This window comes from Coloeus monedula (assembly GCF_965178545.1).
Source record: "Coloeus monedula genome assembly, chromosome: 7".
NCBI classification, from domain to species: Eukaryota; Metazoa; Chordata; class Aves; order Passeriformes; family Corvidae; genus Coloeus; species Coloeus monedula.
In genome coordinates this window covers 30,943,593-30,966,878 of record NC_138787.1, presented here as the reverse complement: position 1 = coordinate 30,966,878, position 23,286 = coordinate 30,943,593, and the positions used below count along the sequence as shown (strand labels likewise).

The 23,286-nt window shown below is 48.9% G+C and overlaps 1 protein-coding gene across 1 annotated transcript in view; it reads left to right on the top strand.

Moving 5' to 3' along the window:
• Positions 1–23,286, top strand: part of ITGB5 (integrin subunit beta 5) — a 57,988-nt gene that overhangs the window by 21,644 nt on the left and 13,058 nt on the right. Inside the window, exons 6-10 of the mRNA XM_082284635.1 lie at positions 3,888–4,049; positions 5,483–5,578; positions 6,619–6,708; positions 10,311–10,445; positions 12,649–13,078. Of these exons, the coding sequence (XP_082140761.1) occupies positions 3,888–4,049; positions 5,483–5,578; positions 6,619–6,708; positions 10,311–10,445; positions 12,649–13,078 (913 nt within the window). The remainder of the gene's footprint in view (positions 1–3,887; positions 4,050–5,482; positions 5,579–6,618; positions 6,709–10,310; positions 10,446–12,648; positions 13,079–23,286) is intronic.

The following is a 23,286-nucleotide window of genomic DNA, read 5'->3' as shown; positions in this document are numbered from 1 at the left end:
TGCTCCAGCTTTTTCCAGGATAGTTATCACCTTTGAAAGTCCCCTGCCTTGGGGACATGTAGTGTGTTGCCCATGAAGTACTTTGTGCTGAGCATCAAGGATGTTGTCCCTGGGAGAGCTGGTCATGGCATAGCAGAGCCTCGCTGTCTCCAAGCCATGATGTCTAAACAAGGTCTTCTTCTCCCTTTGTGAGGTGTCAGAAACAACACCTCGTGCATTGACTAGGTGCTTTTACACTGTAATGCATAGCAAGCATTTCTGCTGCATGAGCTGCCTACGGGCTCTGTAGCACTCGAGTCATTTTTTGGCCTGCTTTTCAACCCAAGGAGTGGAGAAACTTTGTACAGCTAATACAGACTGAGGAGCAGGCCCAGAGTTTGGCTCCTTTCTGAAAGATAAAGATATGGTAAATGTTATTCTGGAGGCAATGAAAGAGCCAGAGACAACAAGCCTTTATTCTGATGCTAAAATAGTAAGCCAGGAATATTAATCAGCCTTCCATAATTACATTTTCCATTTGCAGTGTTTTGGTTTTTTGCCATTCTCTAAGTGCAAGCCTCATATGGCTCGGTGGCATGTGTAAGTTTCAGATCTTACACACTAAGATGCAGCGAGGAGATAATGCTAGATTGGAAAATAGAGCATCTTTTGGAATCGTTTTGATTGGTGCTTGCTAGACACTGGTATGTGGAGATAGCCAAGGCATCTGGGAGACACTGGGGTGCCTTTCAGAGCAGTACCAAGTGAAGGAGGTTTTGGCTTTTGATCCCTAAGGCATACTTGCCTTGCACCTGTATCTGTTTCTTGCTTCCAAAAAGGTCTGCATGTGAGAAACTGGTGAGGTTTTTGACAAATTGATGAATCCAGGGGGGGCTCCTGGCAACCGAGTGTTGGCAATTGAATGGATTTTATTCAGTGCCCAAAGTATAAATGTAGGTATTTATTCAGGCATGGAAATACAGGCTTTGCAGCCTTTTCAATAGTATTTGGAGAGCTGTGCTGAGGCAGCTGTGGCAGTTTTGCCAGCCAATGTTGGGTGTATGGAGTGAGAAGCTGTTTTTTTGGGATACAGAAGGCAACTGCAGCTGGTTGTGGGAGTAGGGGCAGGATCCGTTGCATGCCCGGTTTCCCTGTGGAAACATGTCTGCTTTGGGTCCAGTCCCACCTCTGCTTTAAAAATCCTTCTTACCCATACAGATCAAAAACCAGATGAGGGGGTAGGCATCAGTGCAGGGTTTTTTGTTCAACAATCCCAGTCCAATAAAAATAAATGAATTTCTCCTTGGTTATTTGCTTTAAGCGGAGCAGAGTGCTGCTCTGGGTTTCTCAGTGGAAACTGCACGCTGAAGAGCTGTATTTTCCAGTGCCTGGAAGCTGCTGGCAGAGGCAGTGTGAGATGCTCCTTGGCATGCCAGCCTCCTTGGGGGGCTTTTTTTGTAGGTCTACAGCTTTTTTGGTGTGGGATCAGCGTTGGCTCAGCCAGCCCATCCAAGGCACCTGGTTCCATGCTCTGAGGTGTCACATGCTTTTGGTGCCTGGATATTGGCACTGAAACTGTGGGTGCTCATTGCTTTGTGGGAGTGAGTTCCTGAACTGAGCGGCCCCGGCAGTTTTGATGTTGTTGATGTTGGAAATTGTGTCGGAGGCATGGAGAGTTTGTCTGCAAAGGAATGCTTAACCTGTGATTTAAAGGTGGGCTTAGCAGGCAGGTGACCAGCACCAGCACCCCTGAAGTGACTGCGTAACTGCTGCTTGAATGCAGCTCCTTTTCTTTGTCTGCAGCACATTTCTAAGGAAATGAAATTCAGATTAATCCTTCTGATCTCTTTGGGAGTTTCTTGGCCTTAATAATTTAAAAAGAAATCAGCTTTGGACACTCAAAGAAAAGTGAACTGGATGGGCTTCTGTCCGGTGGCCAAGTAGACTGAAAACTGCCTCTTGCATTATTAGAGCTGTAACCACTTTTGAGTTAAGATCTTAAGAAGTTACATTTTGGCATGAAGTTTTAGCCTGTTGTCCAGTGGGGTAACTTCAGTGGAATGAATCCTGCTTCCCAGAGCAAAAAATCCTCATTGCTTCCTGAGCTGGACTGTAACGTGCCGGTGCATGGTAAAGGATGTGTGTTGCCAAAGATTTCTTCCTGTGGCCTTATATGCATCATGGGGTCTTTAAAACGTCATTAAAGAAACCTTCTGAAATAGGGAGGAAATAGGAATCTACTCTGTAATAGTGTCCCCGAGGCAAGAATTATATTTATCGGAAAAATCAGCAGGCTTTGGGCTATGACTCACATTTGGAGGTGAAAATTGCACTGGCAGACGTGATTCTGCACCCTTCTGCCTGCTCTGCCCTGCTCTGCCCTGCCCACGCCAGTGCTTTTCATAGGCAGGGCCAGCACCTTCCTGTAAACAGGGCAGAGTTTGGGTTTTGCTAAATAAGCTGAGCAGTAGCTCTGGAGGAGTTGGGTATCTCCATCTGCACCATGTTCCCATCAGTGACCTTCTACTAGCTTTTCCCTTGTGCTTTCCCTAAGGATTTGTGTGGTGGTGCTCTGAGCCAGGGTCTGGAGGGAGGGGGATGCTGGAAGTGTGTGGGCAGGGAAGGCATGGGGCCGTGTCTTTGCAGGCAGATGGGCAGTGTGACCAGCTCAAGGGGAAGCTCCAGGCAGTGGAGCTTTCTGGCTCCAGTCCGTGCCATGGCAGGATCTCCCTGCCATGGTCAGCAGCAAGACCCCAGCCCACCCAGTTTGGCAGTGACCTGGCAGCAGGAGCAGCCACTGAGCAGAGCAGGTTTGCTGCAGCACTGTGGTTTGCAAAAATTTCCTTTGGGCACCTCTGTTTCCTTCCACTTCCATTGCAACAAAGTGCTTCAGTATGCTGTTACAGGCACCATTACAGACCTGCTTCTCGGGCTGATGAAAACTTGGGGAAGCTCCATGGGAGGGAAATGTTTAGAATCTAGATCTTACCCCTTTAGTTGAAAAAAATCTGTTCCTGTGTCTCTCTTCATGCAAAGACGGTCCATAATGTCTGGTCCTTGCACAGAGGGACCAAGGAGGGTGCAGAGGACACTTCATGTGCTGTGCTTGACACCTCAGTGCTTTCATCGGGACCTCTACAGCATGTCTTGACACTACCCTGTTTTTAAATAGGCAGAAGTTTCTTAGAGCAGCACTGTGCATAGGGGTTGTGTGGGATTAGTGCCCAGTGCCAAAGGTCCCTGTTCTGCTCTGGCTGTGTGCACCCCTGCCCTCCTGGGTTGTGGTGCAGGGGGCTGGAGCTGTTCAGGGCATGTGTAGAGGTGTACAATGAAATAACAGAGGTACCACGGCTTCCAGGAGATGTGTGCAGAAGGGGATCAGGGCAGACTGCCTGGGCATGAATGTGGGTGCACCAAAGCCAGTCCCCTCAGGCAGGGACCTCGCTTTGTCCATCACAGCTCAGAAACAGTTTGAGTGGGCAGTAATGAAAATGCTGAGTGGGGATGTTGCAGCTCTTGCTGTTGCCTTGGCTGCTCCACAGAGCTGAGGAAACAAGGTTAGGTTAAATGTGTGTGGAGGAAGTTGGCAGATCTCCTTTGACTGTAAAAGCAGCTGAAATTCTTACTCTTGGATCTGGGTAGAGAAGGTCTGGTGGACAGTCCGCATACCTCCCCTCATGCCTTTTAAAGTAAGCGTGTTGGAAGGAGATGCTGGGAAATGCTGGATGGGCTCCTGACATTTTGCTTGCTTACCAGGGATGGGTAGACAGGAGCATGGTACTCTCCTAATTAATGCTAATGGGTCTGCTGCTGGCCAGGCACGTGGCTGGGACCATGTGCAGGGTGAGGGGTGAAGCGTGGGCTTGGCAGGGGCAGGCCGCTGTCTCACAGGGTTTGCTTTCTCCCAGGAGAAGATCGGCTGGCGTAAGGAGGCGTCTCATCTGCTGGTCTTCACCACGGACGACGTGCCCCACATAGCCCTGGATGGGAAGCTGGGGGGGCTGGTGCAGCCCCACGATGGCCAGTGCCACCTGAATGAAGCCAACGAGTACAGTGCGTCCAGCCAGCTGGTGAGCGGGGCACGGGGCCCAGCCCTTGGAGACCTTGGGGGCTGATGGACCTCTCTGGAGACCAGCCAACCTCCATTCCAGCAGCTTTTGGCAAATGCAGTGCCTGGTTTAATCCAGCTTCTCCAATTTGCAAATAAAATTTGCTGTTCCCTTAGGCATTCCCCCACAGTGAATGCTCCTGTGATGTTCAAAAATGAGACTTAGTGAGTTCCTTCAGGGCTCATTGCAAGGGAGGGAAAAGTAACTTGGTGTCCTGAAAAGCATTACATTTTGCCTGCAAATGTAGAGGAAACAGAATATGTCATCCATTTTCTAAAATGTCCAGAGGACTGTCAGCCTCTTCCTGAGGAGGCTGTATCTACCGTGATGTGGCTACACTAGCAAGTACAGCAGGATGCTCCTCTTATTCACAGCCTTTGAGCACAGCACTAACATGAGTCTTTGTAATAAACAGGCAAACTATCCCTTTTAAAAAATTTAACTCAGTGGAGGAAACTTCTGGGATGAATGAGCACTTGCCTGCCACCTCATTGTCACATCCTTCTGCAGAATGGTGCTTTATTCAGCAGATCACATATGCTAATTATGATTTTTGTTCCTGAATGTCACCTTGTAAGGGGAGAGGAATCTGGGTGGCTGTGTTAAGGCCAGAAGCTGGGCTCTGCAGTGGAACCCCCTGTGCAATCCTTGCAAGTGGATGTATATGTAAGGGAGCACAGTCCCTGAACTGGCTCCGTTATGTGGAGTTTATGCTGGGGAGCTGGCATGGGGATGCTGCCTTGGTGTTTCTATGTTTGAATCTTAGAGGCTCTCAATCAGCCCTCCAGTCTGCAAGTAAATGAGATGTTTTTTTCCAAGGACAGCACTTCAGAAGCAGGCAGGAGTTTTAAACTCAAGCGGGTCTCTTGAAACTGAGCGCTGGTTCGTTGTTTTGTTGCTAGAGCAGTGTCTCCCTGCCATCCTCTCTGCCTGGGAAATCTGCAGAATTAAGAGCTTATTGTAATCTCTTTATGGTCCCAGTATGCAGAAAGAACAGGCAATGGATGTTTCTGCTTTGGGAGAAAAAAAATGATACATTTCCACTTCTGCAGTTCTAGATCTCCCTGCCTTGCACTCCTCGAGGTAGCAGCCATTTAGCACATATGCATCTGCTGATGGCAAAGTAGAAGGAGGAAGAAATAAACCCAGTGTTTTGGGTGTTGCTGTGGCTAATGGTGTTGTCAGTCATGTAGTCTAGTGAAGAGTGCTCTGGAAATATTTAACAGATTTCTACTATTTCAGTTGGGATTGTTCTGGTACTTCAGGGACTTCATCCCACAACAAAACACGCCATGCGTCTGGAATGAATTTTGCTGTTGGGAAGAGAAGAGCAATGAAATTAGTTTTTGTTTCCATGTTACCCACCAGTCTTTCTGCCCTTTTTCCCCCCTTAGGATTATCCTTCCCTGGCACTTCTTGGGGAGAAACTTGCTGAAAACAACATCCACCTGATTTTCGCTGTTACAAAAAGTCATTACATCCTGTACAAGGTAAGTGCTGCTGAGTTGCCTGGGCTGGGGGGAGACTGAAAAACCTCTTAAGGCCCTGGGGAGTGGAGGCAGCTGCAAACGTGTGTATGCAGTGGTAAACATGTGTGTGCAGTGATAAGGGTGCATGCATGCGGCCACAGGCTGCCCAGTGCAGGCAGGCAAGGCTCAGCCCTGCTAATCCTTTCAGCAGAAAGCACTAAAGCTTCTTAGAGCAAACAGATATATATATGTGTTAGTGAGCATGTGAAGACCTAAAATAGACTCCATGTCAATCTGGAGGTTCGGACGGCTGCCAGCGTGCAGCGTGCCAGAGAGCAGAAACCTGCTCGGCCCATTCTGCAGTGACTTAATCCCATTACCTAATCATGCACAGCGTTCCTGCCCAGCTGTGTTTTTCCATCACCGAGTCCAGGGCCCTGATGTGCCACACACCATTTGAACTGTCCTGCCATTCCTGCTCACCCCTCCAAAAGGAAAGCTGACCCAAGGCACAATGGCCAACCTGTGTCTGGAGCTGTGGGGTTTTTGCTGCTTTGCGGATGCAGGGCTGGTGGTTCAGGCGGGGTTGCTTTCGGGAACCTCTGCCAAGGCCCTCGAGGCTCAAGCAGGAACAACAAGCAGCCATGTTGCTATGGTCTGGATGCTGCTGTTCGCCCATGGGGAGTGGGAGGGCTGAGCTTATTCTCCACCCCCTCTCCTGGGGATGCTCAGGGTTGTGAGAGAAGTCAGGACAGCCGTCCCTCCCTCCCTGCAGTGCACAGCAGCTGGGTCTTGCCCCCTTCAGCAGCAGAGCCAGGTCTGTTTGTCCCTGTCCCATGGCCATGAGCTTTGTTTAATATTTGACATACCTCATTAGCAATGCTTTACTTTTGAAAGCTCCACATCAATGGGAGCCAAACCATACCATGTACACCACTGGGTGACAGGGCAGTGTGTGTGCCCTGTGTCCTTGGCATGGGGTCAATCCCTCCTCATCTTCTGCTTTCCTCTCTGCACCTCAACATTTTAATTTTTCTTCTTTTTTTTTTTTTTTTTTTAAGAACTTTACCACTTTGATTCCTGGAACAACAGTGGAGATTTTGCACAAAGATTCCAAGAATATAATTGAGCTGATCGTCAAAGCCTACAATGTAAGTGCATTTTAATACCACAGCTGCTGAAGTGAGGAGTGCTAAGAACTTGGCCAGCTCAGCTCCCCCTGGTGAGCTCCACCCGGCTTGGCCACCTCCCTCCCCACTCCTCTCCACTCTCCTGGAGCTGGGATGTCCACCCTGGGGAGGGAAACAAGGTGTGTGAGGAGAAGAAGCATGGATACCCAAGAGCAGAAATTTCATCTCATGTCTCTCATGTGCAGAATTACCCACAAAACACAGCCCCCACCTAAAACAGGTCTCTCTCAGAGCACCCTACCAGTAGGTAAAATAGATTATTACTTTGTTATCTGATGTTCAGAGGCCTCCCAAGGATGGGACCAGGTCCAGATAAGGTTGCATCCTTGTGTTGCTCTCTGAGCAGCCCACAGTGGTTTTCAGCACCCTGTGAACATCACCACGCTCCCAAAGGAGCTGCCTGTGTGGCATTGCCAGTGCAGCCTGCCCTGCCACAGTGAGGAGGACAGCAAGGGACCTGGGGTGGTACTGCTGACCTGATGGCATCCAGCTCCATGGAGATCAAGGGAGCAGATCAATTCGAAGCAGCTAAATTGCAAGATCATAGGATAGTTAGGGTCAACATTTGTGTTGACTTCTCCCCAAATTCTTATGGGTCAGGTCTTCATGATCCTGCAAGGATATTGTTGGGTGTTGGGTTGGAGATCTGACCCCTTAACAGGTCAGGTAGGGTTGTTCATGCATGAGACCTGTGGACACAGCTTTCAATGGCTGCAAGGTCTTCTTGGTACTATGTTCATTAGTGCAGGGAGTCAATAAGGACTGCTTTGGAGGAGTTTACACATCCAGAGTCCTTGTAGGACTGTGCTGTGCTTTGCATGACCTGTAAAGTTCTTCCTTCCTTCCCCCAGCTCCCTGCAGTTAAAGCAGCATTTGGTTATGCCCTTGGAAAGAGTGCTTCCCAAAGCTTCACCCTCTCAGGAAGGCAATGAACAGCTAATGCTGCTAATGAGGCCCAGGAGATACTGCTAATCAAAAGCCCAGTTGTCCCAGTTTGTCCCCTTGAGGAAGGAGGTTCTTGTGGCCGAGATGCTTGGCTGGGGAGAAAGAAGTGAATGTTTATTCCACGTGGAGTTTGCATGTGCCATCACATGGAAACCTCCTTTGCCTTGTTTTTGCAGCTGTAAGATGCATCCCTGCCTCCATTTCACCACCCCTCAAGCCTTTGCAGATCAATACAAGCTGATGAAAACCACTGGGAATCCTGTGGCTGCCCCACTGCTCCCTCCTTCTCTTTGCTTGTGAGCTTTCCAGCACAGCTGGCTGGAAACCACTTGGGTGCTTAGACCAAGGTGCCCCATGGAATGAGCTCTGTGGGATGACCGACTGCTGAGACTGGGGTTAGTTTCTTGCCTGGGTGGTGGGTATGGGCTGGGACCCCTGGGAGTGCTGCCAGGAGCTGACAGCTCCCGCCTGTGCCACGGTCAGCCTGGGGCCACCGGAAACCTGGCACCCGCCCAGCCCGTCTCCTCTTGGTAGCTTTGTTTTTTTCCTGAAGTGACGGAGGAAATTCTCACTGAGGGAGACAGCTAAAATTCTGTTTCCCAAGTGGGAGTGAACCTTTTTTTATTCCCTGTGTAAAGGAAAGTCTGAGCATGGAGAAATCCTTCATCTGCAACAGGGACTGTCCTTTCCTGCAGGGTGGCAGTGGCTGGTGTTGTGGGCATGGGCTCAGTCTTTCCCCTTCAGTGTTTTGTCCAGCTCTGGTCCTCTCTCATCTGCTTCCCTCCACCAATGCACACACCAGACTTGCTCAAGATTGCTTTTCCCCATCTCTTCATCTTCCATCTCCCTTTTCTTCTGCCCAGCATGCTGTCCCCTTGCTCTCATCCCACCAGGTGTGAAGCAAAAGAGATTAGGGACTGCTTTCTCCCTGCCCTTCCCCCAAATCTCAACATACCTGGGAAATGGAAAAGCTCATAGGAGGCCATGCCCAGACACTGGGCTGGGTTTGGACTGAAGAGAGCAAATGGGATGTTGGTTTAAGAAGCACATTCCTAAACCAAATCCAGGCAGGTCTTGGGAGTGTTTCTTGTTGCCAGCAGCAGTTGCCTTCTGTGGTGGCTGTGGTGCTGTCAGAAGACACTGGTGTGTAACAGTGCAAAGGGGCTGACAATAATGGCATTGCATTTAGGGTAACAGCATGACTATAGAGGGCTAATAAGAGGATGTGGCATCTGTGCAGGAACACAGGATGAGCCTGTCCAAGGTCATACTGAGGCCTGGCCTGGTGTCCTGTTTTCTGCCATGCCCCAGATGGGATACTAGGGGAAAGAAGACAGGAGAGCTTATCAGCGTGGCAGCTAATTTCTACAGGATGATTTGGGGCAGAGCAGTATCCATAGAGTTATGGGCACACCCAGTGTTCAGCTCACAGGCGATGGATGCTCCATATGGTCCCAGTTGCTACCTTGTGAACGGCTTCTCTGTTACAGTAGAGAGATGGGAAATTGTTCCTTTCTTTCCTCAAGGACTGTTTCGATTCACCCAGCCAAAACTCGTTTATTTCCTGTCCATTTCTAAAAGTATTGGCCATTTGCTGGCACGTGAACCCTGCTTTTGTCATCACATGTACCGGCAAGAGGTCTGATTTAGGACTTTTCCTTAATCTGGCCACTTTGGTGAGGGCTGGGGACAAGGGGAAGAGGGATGGAGCTGGAAGTTGGCTTTGGATAATAAGCATATTTGTACAAAAAGCTCCATTTTGAAAAACTTTGTCTTTTTTGGACACCACTGGTATAAAAATCAGTTCCAGCCATTGGAAGAATTAAACAAAACAATGTCATTCTGAATTAATATTTATAAACTTCATTTTGTTGTGACTTTAAAAGTCTGTGTATGCAGCAGGGCAGAGAGATGAGAAGCAGAAGAAAGGGGGTTGAAGCACACCAAAACCTCACAGATGGAAAATGCTCTTCACTTTGAAAAGTGTTTTCAAAGAAAGAGATTTCTCATTTATTTTTTCCTGTGGTGCTGTTTCCAGCTGACACTTATGAAAGGGTGCTTTTTGTTCAGCTTTTTCTTTTAGGAGGGAGAATACATTTTTCTGACCAGTTGGGTAAAATGAAGAAAGCAGGACAGAGTTAGTGCAGTTTCACATCTTCTCTGTGCTGCACAACAGACATTGTAGGACAGCTGCCAGTGGAGAATCAGGCTGTGCACTTTGCTCAGGTTTATGGGGAGGAGGAGGTGCAAATGTGCACACAAAGCTCTGACCTTCAATTCAGAGTTTTCCGTTTGCGCTTGAGAATGTTCTCTTCTTTTTCTTGTGCATCCATAGGTTTCCAGTACTGGCTGCTGTGTCCATCACACCCATCCTAGAGGGCATAAGCCACCTGCAGGGGTGGTAGGCAGCTCCCTGTGAATCTAGTTGTGATCATCAGAAGTCTTCTGGGCTGGTTAAGTCAAACTCAAATGTCAATGTGTGTGCAGGGTTGATTATTTTTCATATAGGTGCAGAGATGTCCTACCCACCCTCTGGAAACACCGGGAGAAGAGAGTAAAGCAGAAGAAACCCATCTGTCTTTGGGAGCTTGATGGTTTGCTTTCCATTGTGTTTCCAGAGTATTCGGTCCAAGGTGGAGCTCACAGTCTGGGACAGCCCTGAGGACATTGGCTTGACCTTCACTGCCACGTGCCAGGACGGGCTGTCCTATCCTGGGCTCAGGAAGTGTGGGGATCTCAAAATTGGAGATACGGTGAGTCTGCCTTTCAGTCTGTTCCTGGGCAATAAAACACAGTTTTGCTCATTTTCCTCTGCTTTCCTCATGATGTTATAGAAACCCACAGAGAGTGGCTCTGCTGGAAGTAGTTCTGCGTGGTGCAGGTCAGTCCAAGGTGAGCTGTGAGGAAAGGGAATACAGGCATCTTGTCTACAGCAGTGAGCTAAACATCCTGATCAGGCAGCAGGATGCAATAGTCAAAAATGGGCTTTTTTCCTTTAATCCCAGATATTCACATCACACTCTCACCTGTGAAATTCCGTGGGCAGCAACCCTCCTCTCCTGTGTTCACTTCCTAGGGTTATTGGATGGCAGTGCAGACTGAAATAAATGTTAACATGGCATAATCCATCCTGTGCTTTTTAAAAAGCAGAGAAGCTAAGCTTAGCTTGTTGAGATTGAGTATTGGTGCAGATAAATGGGTTGCTGGGCTGCAGGGCTCAGGCCAGCAGGGAACCTCCTCCCTTTATTCCAACTTTTGCTGTCTGAGGCAATGGGTGTGGGTTCATTAGCAGCCTGATTGCCTTATTTGAGAAGAGTGACTCTGCAAACATACCAGAGCTCTCAGTGCTGTGGCATATAAAAATAGTTTGAAAGAGTCAACAGTAGCTGGAGTTTTACCCCGCCAAATAAGGATCATGTGAGGTGTTAAAAAGGGAGGTGGCCGTGCTTTTTTAACTGCATTTACTGGGTCTTGGATAGGTGGGTATAAGCAATCCCTGTAGCTCCGTGTTCTTACAGCAAAACCTGAACCCCCAAGGAAGCAGAGTCAATCTGGTGGTTGATCCTGGACTCCCAACTTTGGCAGGAGCAGGGGGATTGCTCCAGCTGCTGCAGCTTGTGCCATAAAGGATGTGGCAGCGAGTGCAGCAGGGAGCCAGCACTGGCACCGCTCTGTTTTAGGGACACCCTGAGTGTTGAGGTGCCTGCACAGGCAGAGGTGCCACAGGGTCCTGGGGGTCATGTCCCTCCACCCCCTCTTTTCAGCTCCTTTCTGCCCCATTGCTTCCACGTGGCTCGAGATTTGACTCCTGCTAAGAAAGTTTCCACAAAGAGGATAATGCTGGCACTGGACCCTAATCTGGCAGGGTTTAGTCCTGGGGCTGTGGGTGTCAGTGGGTGAAAGGGAGCAGGATTACCCTGATCCCCATAGCTTGCTTTCTGATCTCCTTCTCCTCTGTAATTCGAGCTTCTATCCTAATTGCTTCAGGCCTTGGGAATGGGAGGGGGTCAAGGGAGGTTTCCTGGGGGTGCAGCTCTGCCGCTGGGGGTGTCTGCTGTGCCTTTGTCTGCATCACCTCTTAACATGTGGGACAGTGAAGGCAGTGAGAGCTTGAGGTGACCCCCAAATGTCCCCAGTGAGAAAGCATTCCTTCCTGAGGCCTAGGAAAGGGTCTCATTTCCTTGGAATAAGGTTAATCCTCCTTGCTAACTGGCAGCTCTGGGCAGTGCTGGCCAGCCCTAACAAAGAGTAGGATTAAATCGGGGGCCAAGCAAGCAACCAAAGTATGGTCTTAGTTTTCTCAAGGAGAAAATCCCTGACACTGGATTTTAGCAACATAAAACAAGCAGGAGTGTGATGTATAACCATTTAATGATCTGTATAACCCTTCTGAGCCAGGCTTGATAGAAGCGTACATTAAAAATGGCCTGTGAGCAGCATGCCAAAAGCTTGGGACTGTGGGGCTGATACACATTACCACATGCAAATCAGGAGTCCCATAAAACCTCCTAAATCCATGATCTTTTAGGCACCTCAGGCCCTTTGCTGTGCTGGTTAGGTCTTTGATAGTGCTTGTTTTGAGAGAGTTTTCTGGTTTTAATAACATGAAAACTGGGCCGTTTGCTAGAGTTTTGCCCTGTTTATTTCATGGGAATAGGCAGGTTCCTTCCCACTTCACAGAAACCAATATTATATTTTCCTGATGGGGAAAATTGCTGTGAATGGCTGACAACAGAGAGTTTTTAAATGCTAAGGATGCCCAACCCCTTATGGGACTGGCAGATGTTGGTGCAGCTGCCCTTGCTGGAATGAAGCTCTGATGCGCTGAGCTGGGCCCTGTTCCGTGGAATTGCTCCATGGACTCTCCCCAGGACATTTGCTCTTCCTTCTGGGGAACACCCTCGAGAGCTGCTCTGGGGCCACACCTGTTACCTTACATCTCCACCTGCCCTCCAGGTGTCCTTCGAGGTGGCCGTGGAGGCGCGGAGCTGCCCCGCCGAGGACACATCCCACACCTTCACCATCAAGCCGGCCGGCTTTCGGGACACTCTGGAGGTGGCTGTGACCTACAGCTGCCTGTGTGGCTGCACCGGCCACGCCGCGCCGGCCAGCGGCAAATGCAGCGGCAACGGGACCTACGCCTGCGGGCTCTGCGAGTGCGACCCCGGCTACCTGGGGGCCCGCTGCGAGTGCGAGGAGGGGGCCAGCGGGGTCTTGCACCACGCGCTGTGCCGCGAGGCCGAGGGCAAGCCCCTGTGCAGCGGGCGAGGGGAGTGCAGCTGCAACCAGTGCCTCTGCTACGAGAGCGAGTTCGGCAACATCTACGGGCCCTTCTGCGAGTGCGACGACTTCTCCTGCGCCAGGTACAAGGGAGTCCTCTGCTCAGGTAGGAGCCTTGCCTCCCTTGTGCCCTCCGCGTCGTGGCAGTGGGGAAAGCGCCCCGAGATGGGCAAGGTTGCTGGGTTGGAGTGTGCAGGGGATCTGCCCTCTTTCTGGAGGAGTCTGTGCTCCCTTTCTTTTCCTTATGGGAAAAAGGAGGGAGAGATTTAAAGACATTTGCAGTAAAGAGCAAAAATTGCATTATCCTTGTCAGAACTGGGTTTCCAGCATTGGAGTGAAAGGCTCTCTCCCTGCAGGCTTGTCTGCTGCCTGGGTCCCACGGAGATGAGCAGAGTCTTGGCTTTGGTGGTGCTATTTTGATGTAACTATGCACATCTCTTGCACATTGATGTGTTTCCTTAGGAAAGATTAAACCAGCACAGGCTTGAATCCTCTGAGGCTTTTTGGTGTGTTCATAGGTTGGATTTTTGCTATGTGTGCCATCCTTCCCTGCCTAGGCAGAAACAATCTTCTTTTAAAGATGAAGTATTTGGTGTAATCCCCTGGCATGTCACAGGTGAAAGGAACGGTTGTGTTTCAGGCTGGTACTTATTAGACAAAAGCTGTTTTAAAGATTCCTAAATTCCCTGTTTTATGTATGGATTGCCCTTCCCACTGGGAAAGCAAGTCATTCACTGGGAAAGTTGTAGCCAGTCAGCTTTGCTTAAATAAAGGTAGAAGAGTTATTTAGCTGTGTTGCTAAAATGGTTTTAAAACCTCATCAGTCCAAGGTCAAATAATTTACCTTGAACATAATTGCCTGGATTAGTCCTTGGACATAATTCCCTCAGTTGGATCAGGGCAAAGGGTTATTCTTTAAAATTTGCCTGCTTTCAAGCAAGTGAAATATTTCCGTAGCTGAAAACCTTGGACAAAAATTCCAAACAAGAGTAAGCTTGGAAAAAATAGTTACTTTTTATGTTTTCTCCAGGGAAGTGGTGTTTTTTTTCTGCTGCTGTTTATCTTGCCCGCATGTTTCAGAGCTGGGCAAGTAAGCTTTGGTTGCAAGTTTCTGGCTGTTGGAGGCGATTGTGTTTTTAGGCGGATAGAGGATGTTTGTGTTAATTTTCCTGTAGCCTGGCTAGTGACTTTGTCACTGCTGAAGATGAGGCAGGCAATACTCGAGGTTTGGAACTGCCTGGAGCTTCCTGCTGCAGAGCAATGGGAAAGGCCAGTCTCACCCTGACAGTGAATGCCCAGACTGGGGGATCTGGGGGGCTCTTCCTGCTGATGCAAGAGTGGAAAGATGGGTGAGCAAGCAGGAAAAAGGTGTTTGAAAGTAGATGGGGGGGAAATTAAACTCAACTGTGAAGTAATTAGGAGCAGTACTGCCTGGGGTTTCTCCAGAAGACCACATTGCTTTGATAGCATGATCCCACCCATAAGGAGTATATTTACAAGCAAGCAGGGCAGAATGATATAAAGAGAGGTTGTAAGTTACTGGTATAGCAGTTGCTGCAAGAGAAGGACACACCTCTGCTCAAATTTCCCGTTCAGCAGGAGGGCCAGAGCTCTGCTGCTCCACTGGAAAGCAAGTTGTCTATCTTCTGTAGCACCTGCTTGCTTCTGTCCCTGTGGAGGGTGTCTGGTGCTGGGAGGAGCAGCACAGCTGGTTTGGGATTTGCTGAAGTTTTTAAAATTAATTTAAAAGTCCTTTTTTAGGACCATGATAATAATTTCTTTCATAGTCCATAGCTATGAAAGAAAACAAAGGATAGGCTGAGGCCGAGCAGGCTCTTTGCTCAAGGGATGGGGTGGAGTCTGGCATGGCTGTGTGGGGTGGTTTGTCGGCTTTTACTTTTTTTTCTTAAATTCCAGCAGTTATGGTGCTGAATCTGAATTGTAGCAAGCACTGTGCCAGTGACACAACATTTTGAGGTGGTTTTGTCAGGCCAAGAGGCTTGGGATTTACCAGCCCACCGCAAGCTTGCATGGCAGGGCTATGCCCAAAGCTGCCCCTAACAAACAGCCCTCTGCCACACAAACATCCCTGGGGCTTCCAGCAGACCAAGCTCTCTGCCCCCTACAAGTGGGGCCTTCTTAGGTGTTTAGCTCAGCATTAACCATCTGTCCACCAGCACATGTAGATTTGGCATCCAGAAGAGTTTGGCTGATGCCTTGGGAGCAGGTTGATTGCCAGGGCAGTTGCTACAGTGGCTGGTTGCCGGTTTTGTTCTTGCTAGGGGATGAAATGACACCCTGCCCTCACTCTGTCTTCTCCTGGGCGCAATGTCTGTCCCTAAAAGGCTTTGACATCTCTGTGCCCAGCACTCTCACAGGCTGAATCCCAGTGTAGGGGGAGACCAACAGTTTTAGCTAATGCACAAACCAAAAAAGTGGCATGTAGGGAGCTGTCATTTCGCTGCAGTCTGTCCTTGCTTGGGAGTTTCTTGGCTTGGATCCATGAGGGAATCTCATCACTGCTGTCAAGGGTTTTACTTATACTCTTTGAATCCTCTGGTTGTGTAGAAGGCAGTTACTGCCTCTCAGTGCATTTCTGTTGACTGACTGTACTTTGAGCACTGGAACCCCACCTCAGGTTTAGCACACAGGCTGTGGTGTCCCCCAGCAAATGCATTTGCGCCTGCCCCAGCTGTTGAACAACATGATACCATGGACCTCGGAGTGCCCATCCCAGACAGAGCTAGGGAGAAAACAGCCAGTCCAGCCTGAGCTGAGGTTTTGGGAGCACCAGGAGGAAAGCACAGTTTTCTGAGCTGAGAAGCAAAAATCCACTCAGGCAAACTGCTTTGCACCTACGTGGCTGTGGTTTATGGCATGCCTCAGCCCAGAGGCCCCATGAGCCCATCACCAGCTCAGGCATTTCTTCCTTTTATGATCTGTAGCAAAGCTGTCCCCATTGAGTCACTGCCATGGCACAGGGATGGGTGGCATGTTATGCTCAGGCATCCTGTATTCCCAGCAAAAGCCATGGTGGGATGCTCTGAAATGGACTGGTTTCTTGTCTCTTGGCATTTGGTCCTTTGGCTAGGAAAAAACATTTTCATTCCTGGATCCATTTATAAATATTGGAGCCTCATTTTTTCAGCATTTGAGAGGAGAGATGCCTGCAGACAGTGCTGCCCATGGCTCCAGTCCTTTTGTAGTCCCCCCCATGAAGTGGAGAAGCAGATTTTGGGTGAGAGAGAATCTGAAGAAGCAGCAAGAATTTAATTCCTGTTAGTGGGAAGTTTAATGTGCTTGCATCTGTGAGGCAGGTGGGAAAAGGGAGTAATTTATAACATGGAGTAAATGCTGATTCAAGTTGCATCCAACTCCTAGTCAATGTCACTTAGTCACTAATAAGTGGCATTTGTTCTGCTGCTCCCCAAGTCCAGTTAAGAGCTCCAGAGTAGCTGTTTCAAACCATTAATCCAGCTTCTGGAAGGGCCATAGGGGATGGGTTGCACGAGCGTTTTGTTCTTCTAAAAGAAATGCAGCTGGGTTATCTTCAGCACCGTGCTCTGACAAAGTAGGCAGTTGCTTCCCAAACCCTCAAATGCTTTACTCCCAGTTTTATTTTGAGTGGAGAGGGTGCCTTTTTGCCCTGAGATCTTTGGCACATCACTCTGTCTCCTCTGCTCTGAAATGTGGGTGGCTGTGAGAGAGGGGCTGAAAGCCCTCCTGCCTGCAGCTGGGCTGGGGAAGGGGCAGCTGGCTGCACAACCCACAGGCTTTTGAACTCCTTGGCTGCCTGCCAAGCAGTTTGACAAAGGAGGAAACATCTCTGCCCTAATTGCATTCCTGAAGGTCCCATAAAACTAGGTGGCAGGAGGGAGGAGAGGCCCCAGTAAGGGCATCACACATTTGCCTCTAATGAAGAGAGACTGGCTTGTTGGAGGCCAAGCTTCATTAGCTTCAGTTGCTCCAGATCTATTTTTTCTTGGATGGGGAGACACAGAGTAATATGGCATCATATGGGTCTCTAAAGAAATTTGCCCTTACCCACCACCACTGTTCCCCAGCTCCCTGTGTGAGTGTCATTTGTATGCCCTTCAGTCCAGGGTTCGGGTTATGCACAGGCACATCTCTAATTATGGAAGAGCACTCGTCATGCTGCAGCCATTCCTCCCCCTAAAACACAGAAGATCTCATCCTGAAAATCCATACTGCCTGAGCAACACGGCAGCTACTGATGGTGGTCCAGCTTTGGGGGATCGGGTCTTTTGTGGTTTCTCATCTTAATTTTTTTTAGAATTAGACAATAAATCAGATTTATAAACAGCTTTGCATCTGTAAATGAAGCCCTTCAACGTTTCTCTAGCTTGTAAGCAGCTGTGAGCATCTGAGCTGGTTAAGGTGACTAAAGGTCATGGCTGGCTAAAGCACAGCACGGCAATGATGCCTCAGAGCACAGGAGCTGGTCTGGCCTCCCTTGCCAGCACAGGGCTTCCAGTGACACAGAAAACTCGGGTCAGCAATAAAGCATCGGGTGTCAAACCTGCAAGTACATGCAAGTGCCAGAATCACTTCTGAGATGGGATGTGGGAAGAGACAGCTCACTGAAAATCGAGGGTTTATTTTGCAGAGAATAGCCAAGCTGATGTGTGATGCAGCTCCTGCTGCCCTGCAGAAACCACTTCAAAAACTGCTGAGTTCATACAAGTCCTCAGTATTTACTTCTGAATGCTTCCTCTCTTGGTTTCAGTAAATGGGGAAGCTCAGGGAGGCTTTAGCCTGTACGAAGGTCCAGGAAGATAAGGCTTTTTTGTTTGGTTGGTTTGGTTTTTTGTTTTAACACAGCCTCATGTTAGAAATCTCACTCGTGCTTTTGCAATTTGTTTTTGCTGTCCCCTGTCTGTAGCACATTTAACAGTGCTGTGGTTGAGGGGAGCCAGTGGGATGATGGCTCAGGGCCAGTGCCCCAGTTTCTTGTCCTGCATTGGAGCCCCGTGCTTTGAGAGTAGCACTTGGGTTTGATTCCCCAGCTGGTATCTCCACCCTGGGGTTTTAGATGGGGTTTGTTACTGTACAAATCACTGTGCCCATGGACACATCTTGTGGAAATAGGCTTTCTTCCTCACATACTTTTGTAGTTACTATTCACCTACCCAGTGGTGAATAAAACTACTGTCCTGGTGGTAATAGCTGGTGTGCATCTGAAAGCTCAGATGTGAGAATAAAGGTGATCCACCTCTTTCAGACACACATCAACATTTTTTTTGGTCTTAATTATCTTCATTCCTAATGCCTAAACTTTTACCAGAAGCTGCTGTTAAGAAAGAAATGGATAGTATTTGATTTATCAACCTCTGAGTGTGGTTTGGGGAGGAAGGAGAGCTTCTTTTGTGCCCACTGCCTGTGGCTGTGCTGTGGGTGGGGTGGCTTGTGACAAATGTACCCCTGCCAGAAGGGAAGAGGGTGGCCTGTGGCAGAAAGAGGAGAGGGAACAGAGCCTAAACCACATCTGCAATGTTTTCTTTTAAGTCACGTCAAATCTTGTTATCTGTTGGTTTTTCTGAGCACTGCCTAGTAAAAGAGAACCTGAAGGGGAGAGACAAAGGGACCATATAAATATGGAAGTTAAAAATAATCCTTTGGCTGTTGCTAAGTGCTAGTGCAGCTGTGAGCCAGGCAGCTGCAGGGAGATGCAGCTCCGTCTCTGGGGCAGCTGCCCCGCAGGTCAATCCCTCTCTGCTTCCCATGTGGGAGGAGGATGGAGAGCACACATCTACCAGCATATGAGGCTTATTTTGGTGACAGAGGATGCAGTGTCAGCTCGGGTCACTGTGCTGTAACCTCACAGTACCAGTTGCTTTGTGAGTAGTCCCAGTCATTAGCAGCAGGTTGGGGGCTCGAGGGTCAGTGGCTGCGGGTGCTGTTGGGGTGCAGGGCATGGGAGGGTGGTTTGGGGTGAGCAAAACCAAGTCAAGTCCTCTGACACAAAACCCTGTATCATTAGGGCATTGTAGCACTGCGAATGCCCCTTTTCCCACCAAAGAGCAGGGTAGGGGACAGGGAGCTAGAGACAAGCTGAGTCTGGGCTAGAAGACAAAGCAGTATGTGTATGTTGTCACACTGTGTGGGGCACGGGGTGCCCATGGCTCCTTGGCAGCCCACAAACTTGGTTTCAGACACCTTGAGGTCTCTTGCCTACAGTGCCACTGAATAGCCATGGGCCAGAACAAACAGCAAAGAGATGGCACTGCTGTAGCATCTCTCTTTTACAATGTGGTCAAGACTCAGTCAGACTGCGTGTTTATCCTCAAGTTTCCTAAAAACCTTTCTGCTTGCTGCATTCCCATTTGGCCTTTGCTTTTATCACCTGCAGGAGCTGCTCAGCCAAAGGTCCTGTCCTGAGATGTCTGCGTGCCAGAGAATAAATGGGTAAAACAAAATAATCCCCCTGAATAAGAAGGAAAAATAAACCTCTGACTTGCTGTGTCTCATAGCAGTGAGGAACTGAGGCCAGAGCACCAGTGCCTGGTGTCACCACTGTGTGGGCATCCCCTCTCCAGCTTACATCCCCCCTCCACTGGTGAAACAGTTTGGCTCCAGTAAGAATAGACTACAAACATTTAATAAGAAACAAATCAAATAGGGCACCTCTGCTGTCCTCTACCTTTTCTGGGGTTAAACTGTTCTACTAACTCTCGTCACATGGATTGGCGTAAAGAAGTGGAAGGTTTAGGTCAGCTCCATTTATTCCCATCCAGTGGGTCAGCCTAAAAAGAATGTAAGGACCAGGTCAGCTGGAGCAGGCAGGGCTGAGGATTGTGGTGGGGAAGAGCAGTCAACTGAATCCACCTTCATCCAGCTTGGACTGATGCCTCTCTTGCCCTGCTTAAAAGCTCCCTGCAGATGCTGTTTGGCTGTGTGTCCAGTGTAATTTGACTGCACGATGTCCAAGTCCCAAACCAGGAAAAAAGCCTTTTTTTTTTTTTCAAATGTGTGTATCCATAAACCGGATCTATTCTGAGGCCAGCTGTTGAACTGTTGGCATGCCTGCATTCCTGCTTGCCCTCCTGTAGAGCATGGGGCTGCCATGCTGTTTCAATGTTTTGGAGCAGTAGAACGTGACTGCTCAAGCAGTGATTTAGAAAACATTTCTACAGGTGAGGAAGGAACTGTGGAGGCGCCTGCTGCTGCTGACACACGTGGGATGTTGGCTTTTAGGCCTCGTTCTGGCAACAAGAGCTGGTGTCTGAGCCCTGGGGTCATCCCAGGCTGCTTTCCGTGGTGCCTTGGGTCTGGCCGTGCTTTGCCGGACAGCATTGAGCTCTGAGAGCAACACTTGAAACCTCTCAGCCTTTAGTGTGGAGTGTCATTGAGAAAGTCTGCTCTTTACACAGCATGAAGAGGAGCAGAAACTGCAGGGACGTGTGTGGGACATGCTTAGGCACTGCGGGCAGCCTGCGGTCCTCTGTGCTTGCATCGAACCCTGCACCAGGGTGGCACCTTCTGTGATGGGGAGCAGGGACACCCCGCCCTGAGCTCCCAGATGATTTGAAAGGCTGGAGAGGGATTCCACCCTTGAGTTGTGTGAGTGGCTGGCTGGCAGTAGCATTCCTCTGTAGAAGTGTTTGATTTTTTCCTTGTAGGCAAAGCGTTCCTGAGCATCAGCCAGGGCCAAATTCAGCAGGGTGTCCCGTGGTGTTCTGGGTGTGCTCATCTCCGGGAGCTGTGGCTCATAGTTCCAATGCAGAGAGGGGCTGAGACCCTTGTGGGAGGTGTTTGCATTCCAAATTTCATCTTCATGAAGTCTGGCACACAGATCCTCAGTGGCCTTTTGGAGGAGCATGAGGCTGACTCAGTGCATGTGTTTACTCACATTTCCGGTCCTTGGGTGGCTCCTGAAACCGCTTCCTCCTGGGGCATCATTTCCATCCTTCCCCAATCTCTCTCTTCTTCTTCTTCCTCTCCAAATTTATTTTTTCCCCCTTAACCTGGTTTCTCTTCTCTTTTCAATTTAATACCGAGTCATATGCCACTGTCCTCCTCTGAGAGTGTGCGCCTCCCCATCCTGCTCTGTGCCCGTTCAAAAAGCTGAAGATCCCAGAGTTCAAATGGCCTCTGGGCTGGGACAAACAGCATGGGGTGATCCCTTGTCTGCTGGCTGTGACCTGTGAAAACATGGCCAGTGCTTGTAGCTGCAATGTAAAAATGCCTGGTTCCCCCTCTAATTGCACTGCTAACGACCCCCATGCTGTGCTTCAGGTCAGAGGTGGCTGTAGGTCAGTGCAGGTGGATGGTTGTTAGCTGGAATGCTCTGTATGCCATGGATATGCTCCTCTGGATTTCTTTCACAGCAATTAAATGCAGTATTTGGTATTCCACCACCGGGCATTAGCATTACATTGTTGCCTGTTAAATATTATTGGTTATTGCAGAGTTGGACTCCGTGGTCCTTACAGGTCCCTTCCAACTCGAGATACTTGATGATCTTTGCATGGATTTCACACAGGAACACAAATGATGATTCCATTTGTGTTTGTGCTCACGTTCCTCATGTTCCTCAGCGTTCCCTGGCAGTAGGCATACCCTGCCTGCCCCACCTTGCTCACACCAAGGGATTGTGTTGGCTTTTCACTGAAACAGCAACTGAGTTGGACATTCTCTCCCCAGTGTATCGAGTACTGCTCTCCCAGAGTCTCTATTCCTGGCACGAAAAGGCAAAGCTGCCCTTTGTTACCCCTCCTTTTTCCCTGCCCAGGCTCTCATTGCTGTCCAAGCCTTGCAGCTCTCCCCAAATCTGGCAGCAGCTCCTTGAGGACCAACCCACACAGAGCGCTGCTGTTCCTGCCTCTTTTCACTGTGGTTTCTCCTTGTCCCTGAGCGGACCTTTAGCAAGTGTTAATGCATGCTAATGAGGCATTAAATGCCTGGGCAGAATTAAAGAATACAGAAGTGATGCCTTTGACGTCTTTATGGGAGCCACAGCTCTGTTCTTGGGGCTCTGCTCTTAAAGAGGCACAGTGTGTGGGTTGCAACCGGAGGTGTCATCCGAAGATTCATGCACGTACCCAAAGCCCCTGTCCTGTGCAGCTGCCCCCTCCCAGGCCCAGGAACCCCATAGAAGGCTCAAAAAAACCCCTGCCAAGATAAACTCAGAAAATAAAGCTTAGATTGTCTTAGAACAAACTTACTTTAAATGCTCTACTGGCCATCATCTTGGTGAGTTTGGTGTCTGAATTTGGTCTGTCTGGTGATAGTCATTGACAGAAATTCACATTTGGAAATGAATGTTGTATTTGGGGTTTAAAGGCAGATGAAAGCCTCAGTTCATCAGGTGAGTGGAATTCTGGGTCTCTGTGTTTCTTGTTGACATGCACTGACAACCTGTGAACTTTGCTCAGTTTTGTTTAAAAAATTGAGCTTAAGCAATTGACCTGACAGGGAAGTGCAGCACAGCCTGTGTGTTCATTCTTTCTCTCTTTTTTTTTTTTTTTTTGGTCTTATTTTGAGTGATATTCTGACTTTTTCCAGGTACTTTGTGAAGGGAGAAATCTGTTCCAAAACCATGGACCTTTGGCAAACTTGCACCAAATGATGTGTTTGCATCCAAACACAGAACTGGGCAAGGCTCCCAGGGCACTGCATTTTGCAGAGAAAGAATGTCTCTACTCCAGAGCCCATTCCTCTCAACAAGGTCCAGCAGAAAGGACATTCAACGCATTTGGGCTTCAGCAGGATGGAAATTAAATTGCTTTTTTTTTTTTTGAAGGATGGACCTGAACCATAGAATTTGTCCCTGGAGTTTAGGGATTTGGAATCGTGCAGCTTTGTTTCTGGAGCCAAGTTTTATTTTAAGAACATATCTGGAGTTTTTTTGGGATGGTAGGAGCTGGTAGGAGTCTGCTCAGGCGTCAGAGCAGGAGAATGAAGCTTGTCCTTCCTGGAGGCACCATATGTTGGTGGAAGGGTTGCAGCCCTTTAGCTTTTCTCAAGCCCTTTCTCTGCCGTTCAGCAGCTGCGTGGTTGCCATATGTCATTTCCAAATCTTCCAGAGCCTTCAGAGTGACTAAAGCTGAAGTGCAGAGTTGTATAAACAGATCTGGGCAGAGACGGGCCAAGAAGTGTGCAAGTGGGGGAGAAGCTCCTGGCTCTGCACCCATGGGTGTTGGTGGTATCTGGGCAGGATTGGGAGAGCCAAGTGGAGAATGATTCTTTTTTTTCAAGCAGCTTTATTTGTCAGGTTTTTTTGGGAGAAAGGAAACAAATGGAGAGGTCTGCATTCAAGGGGTTTTCATCTGTGAGCAAGTCTGTGAGGGGCTG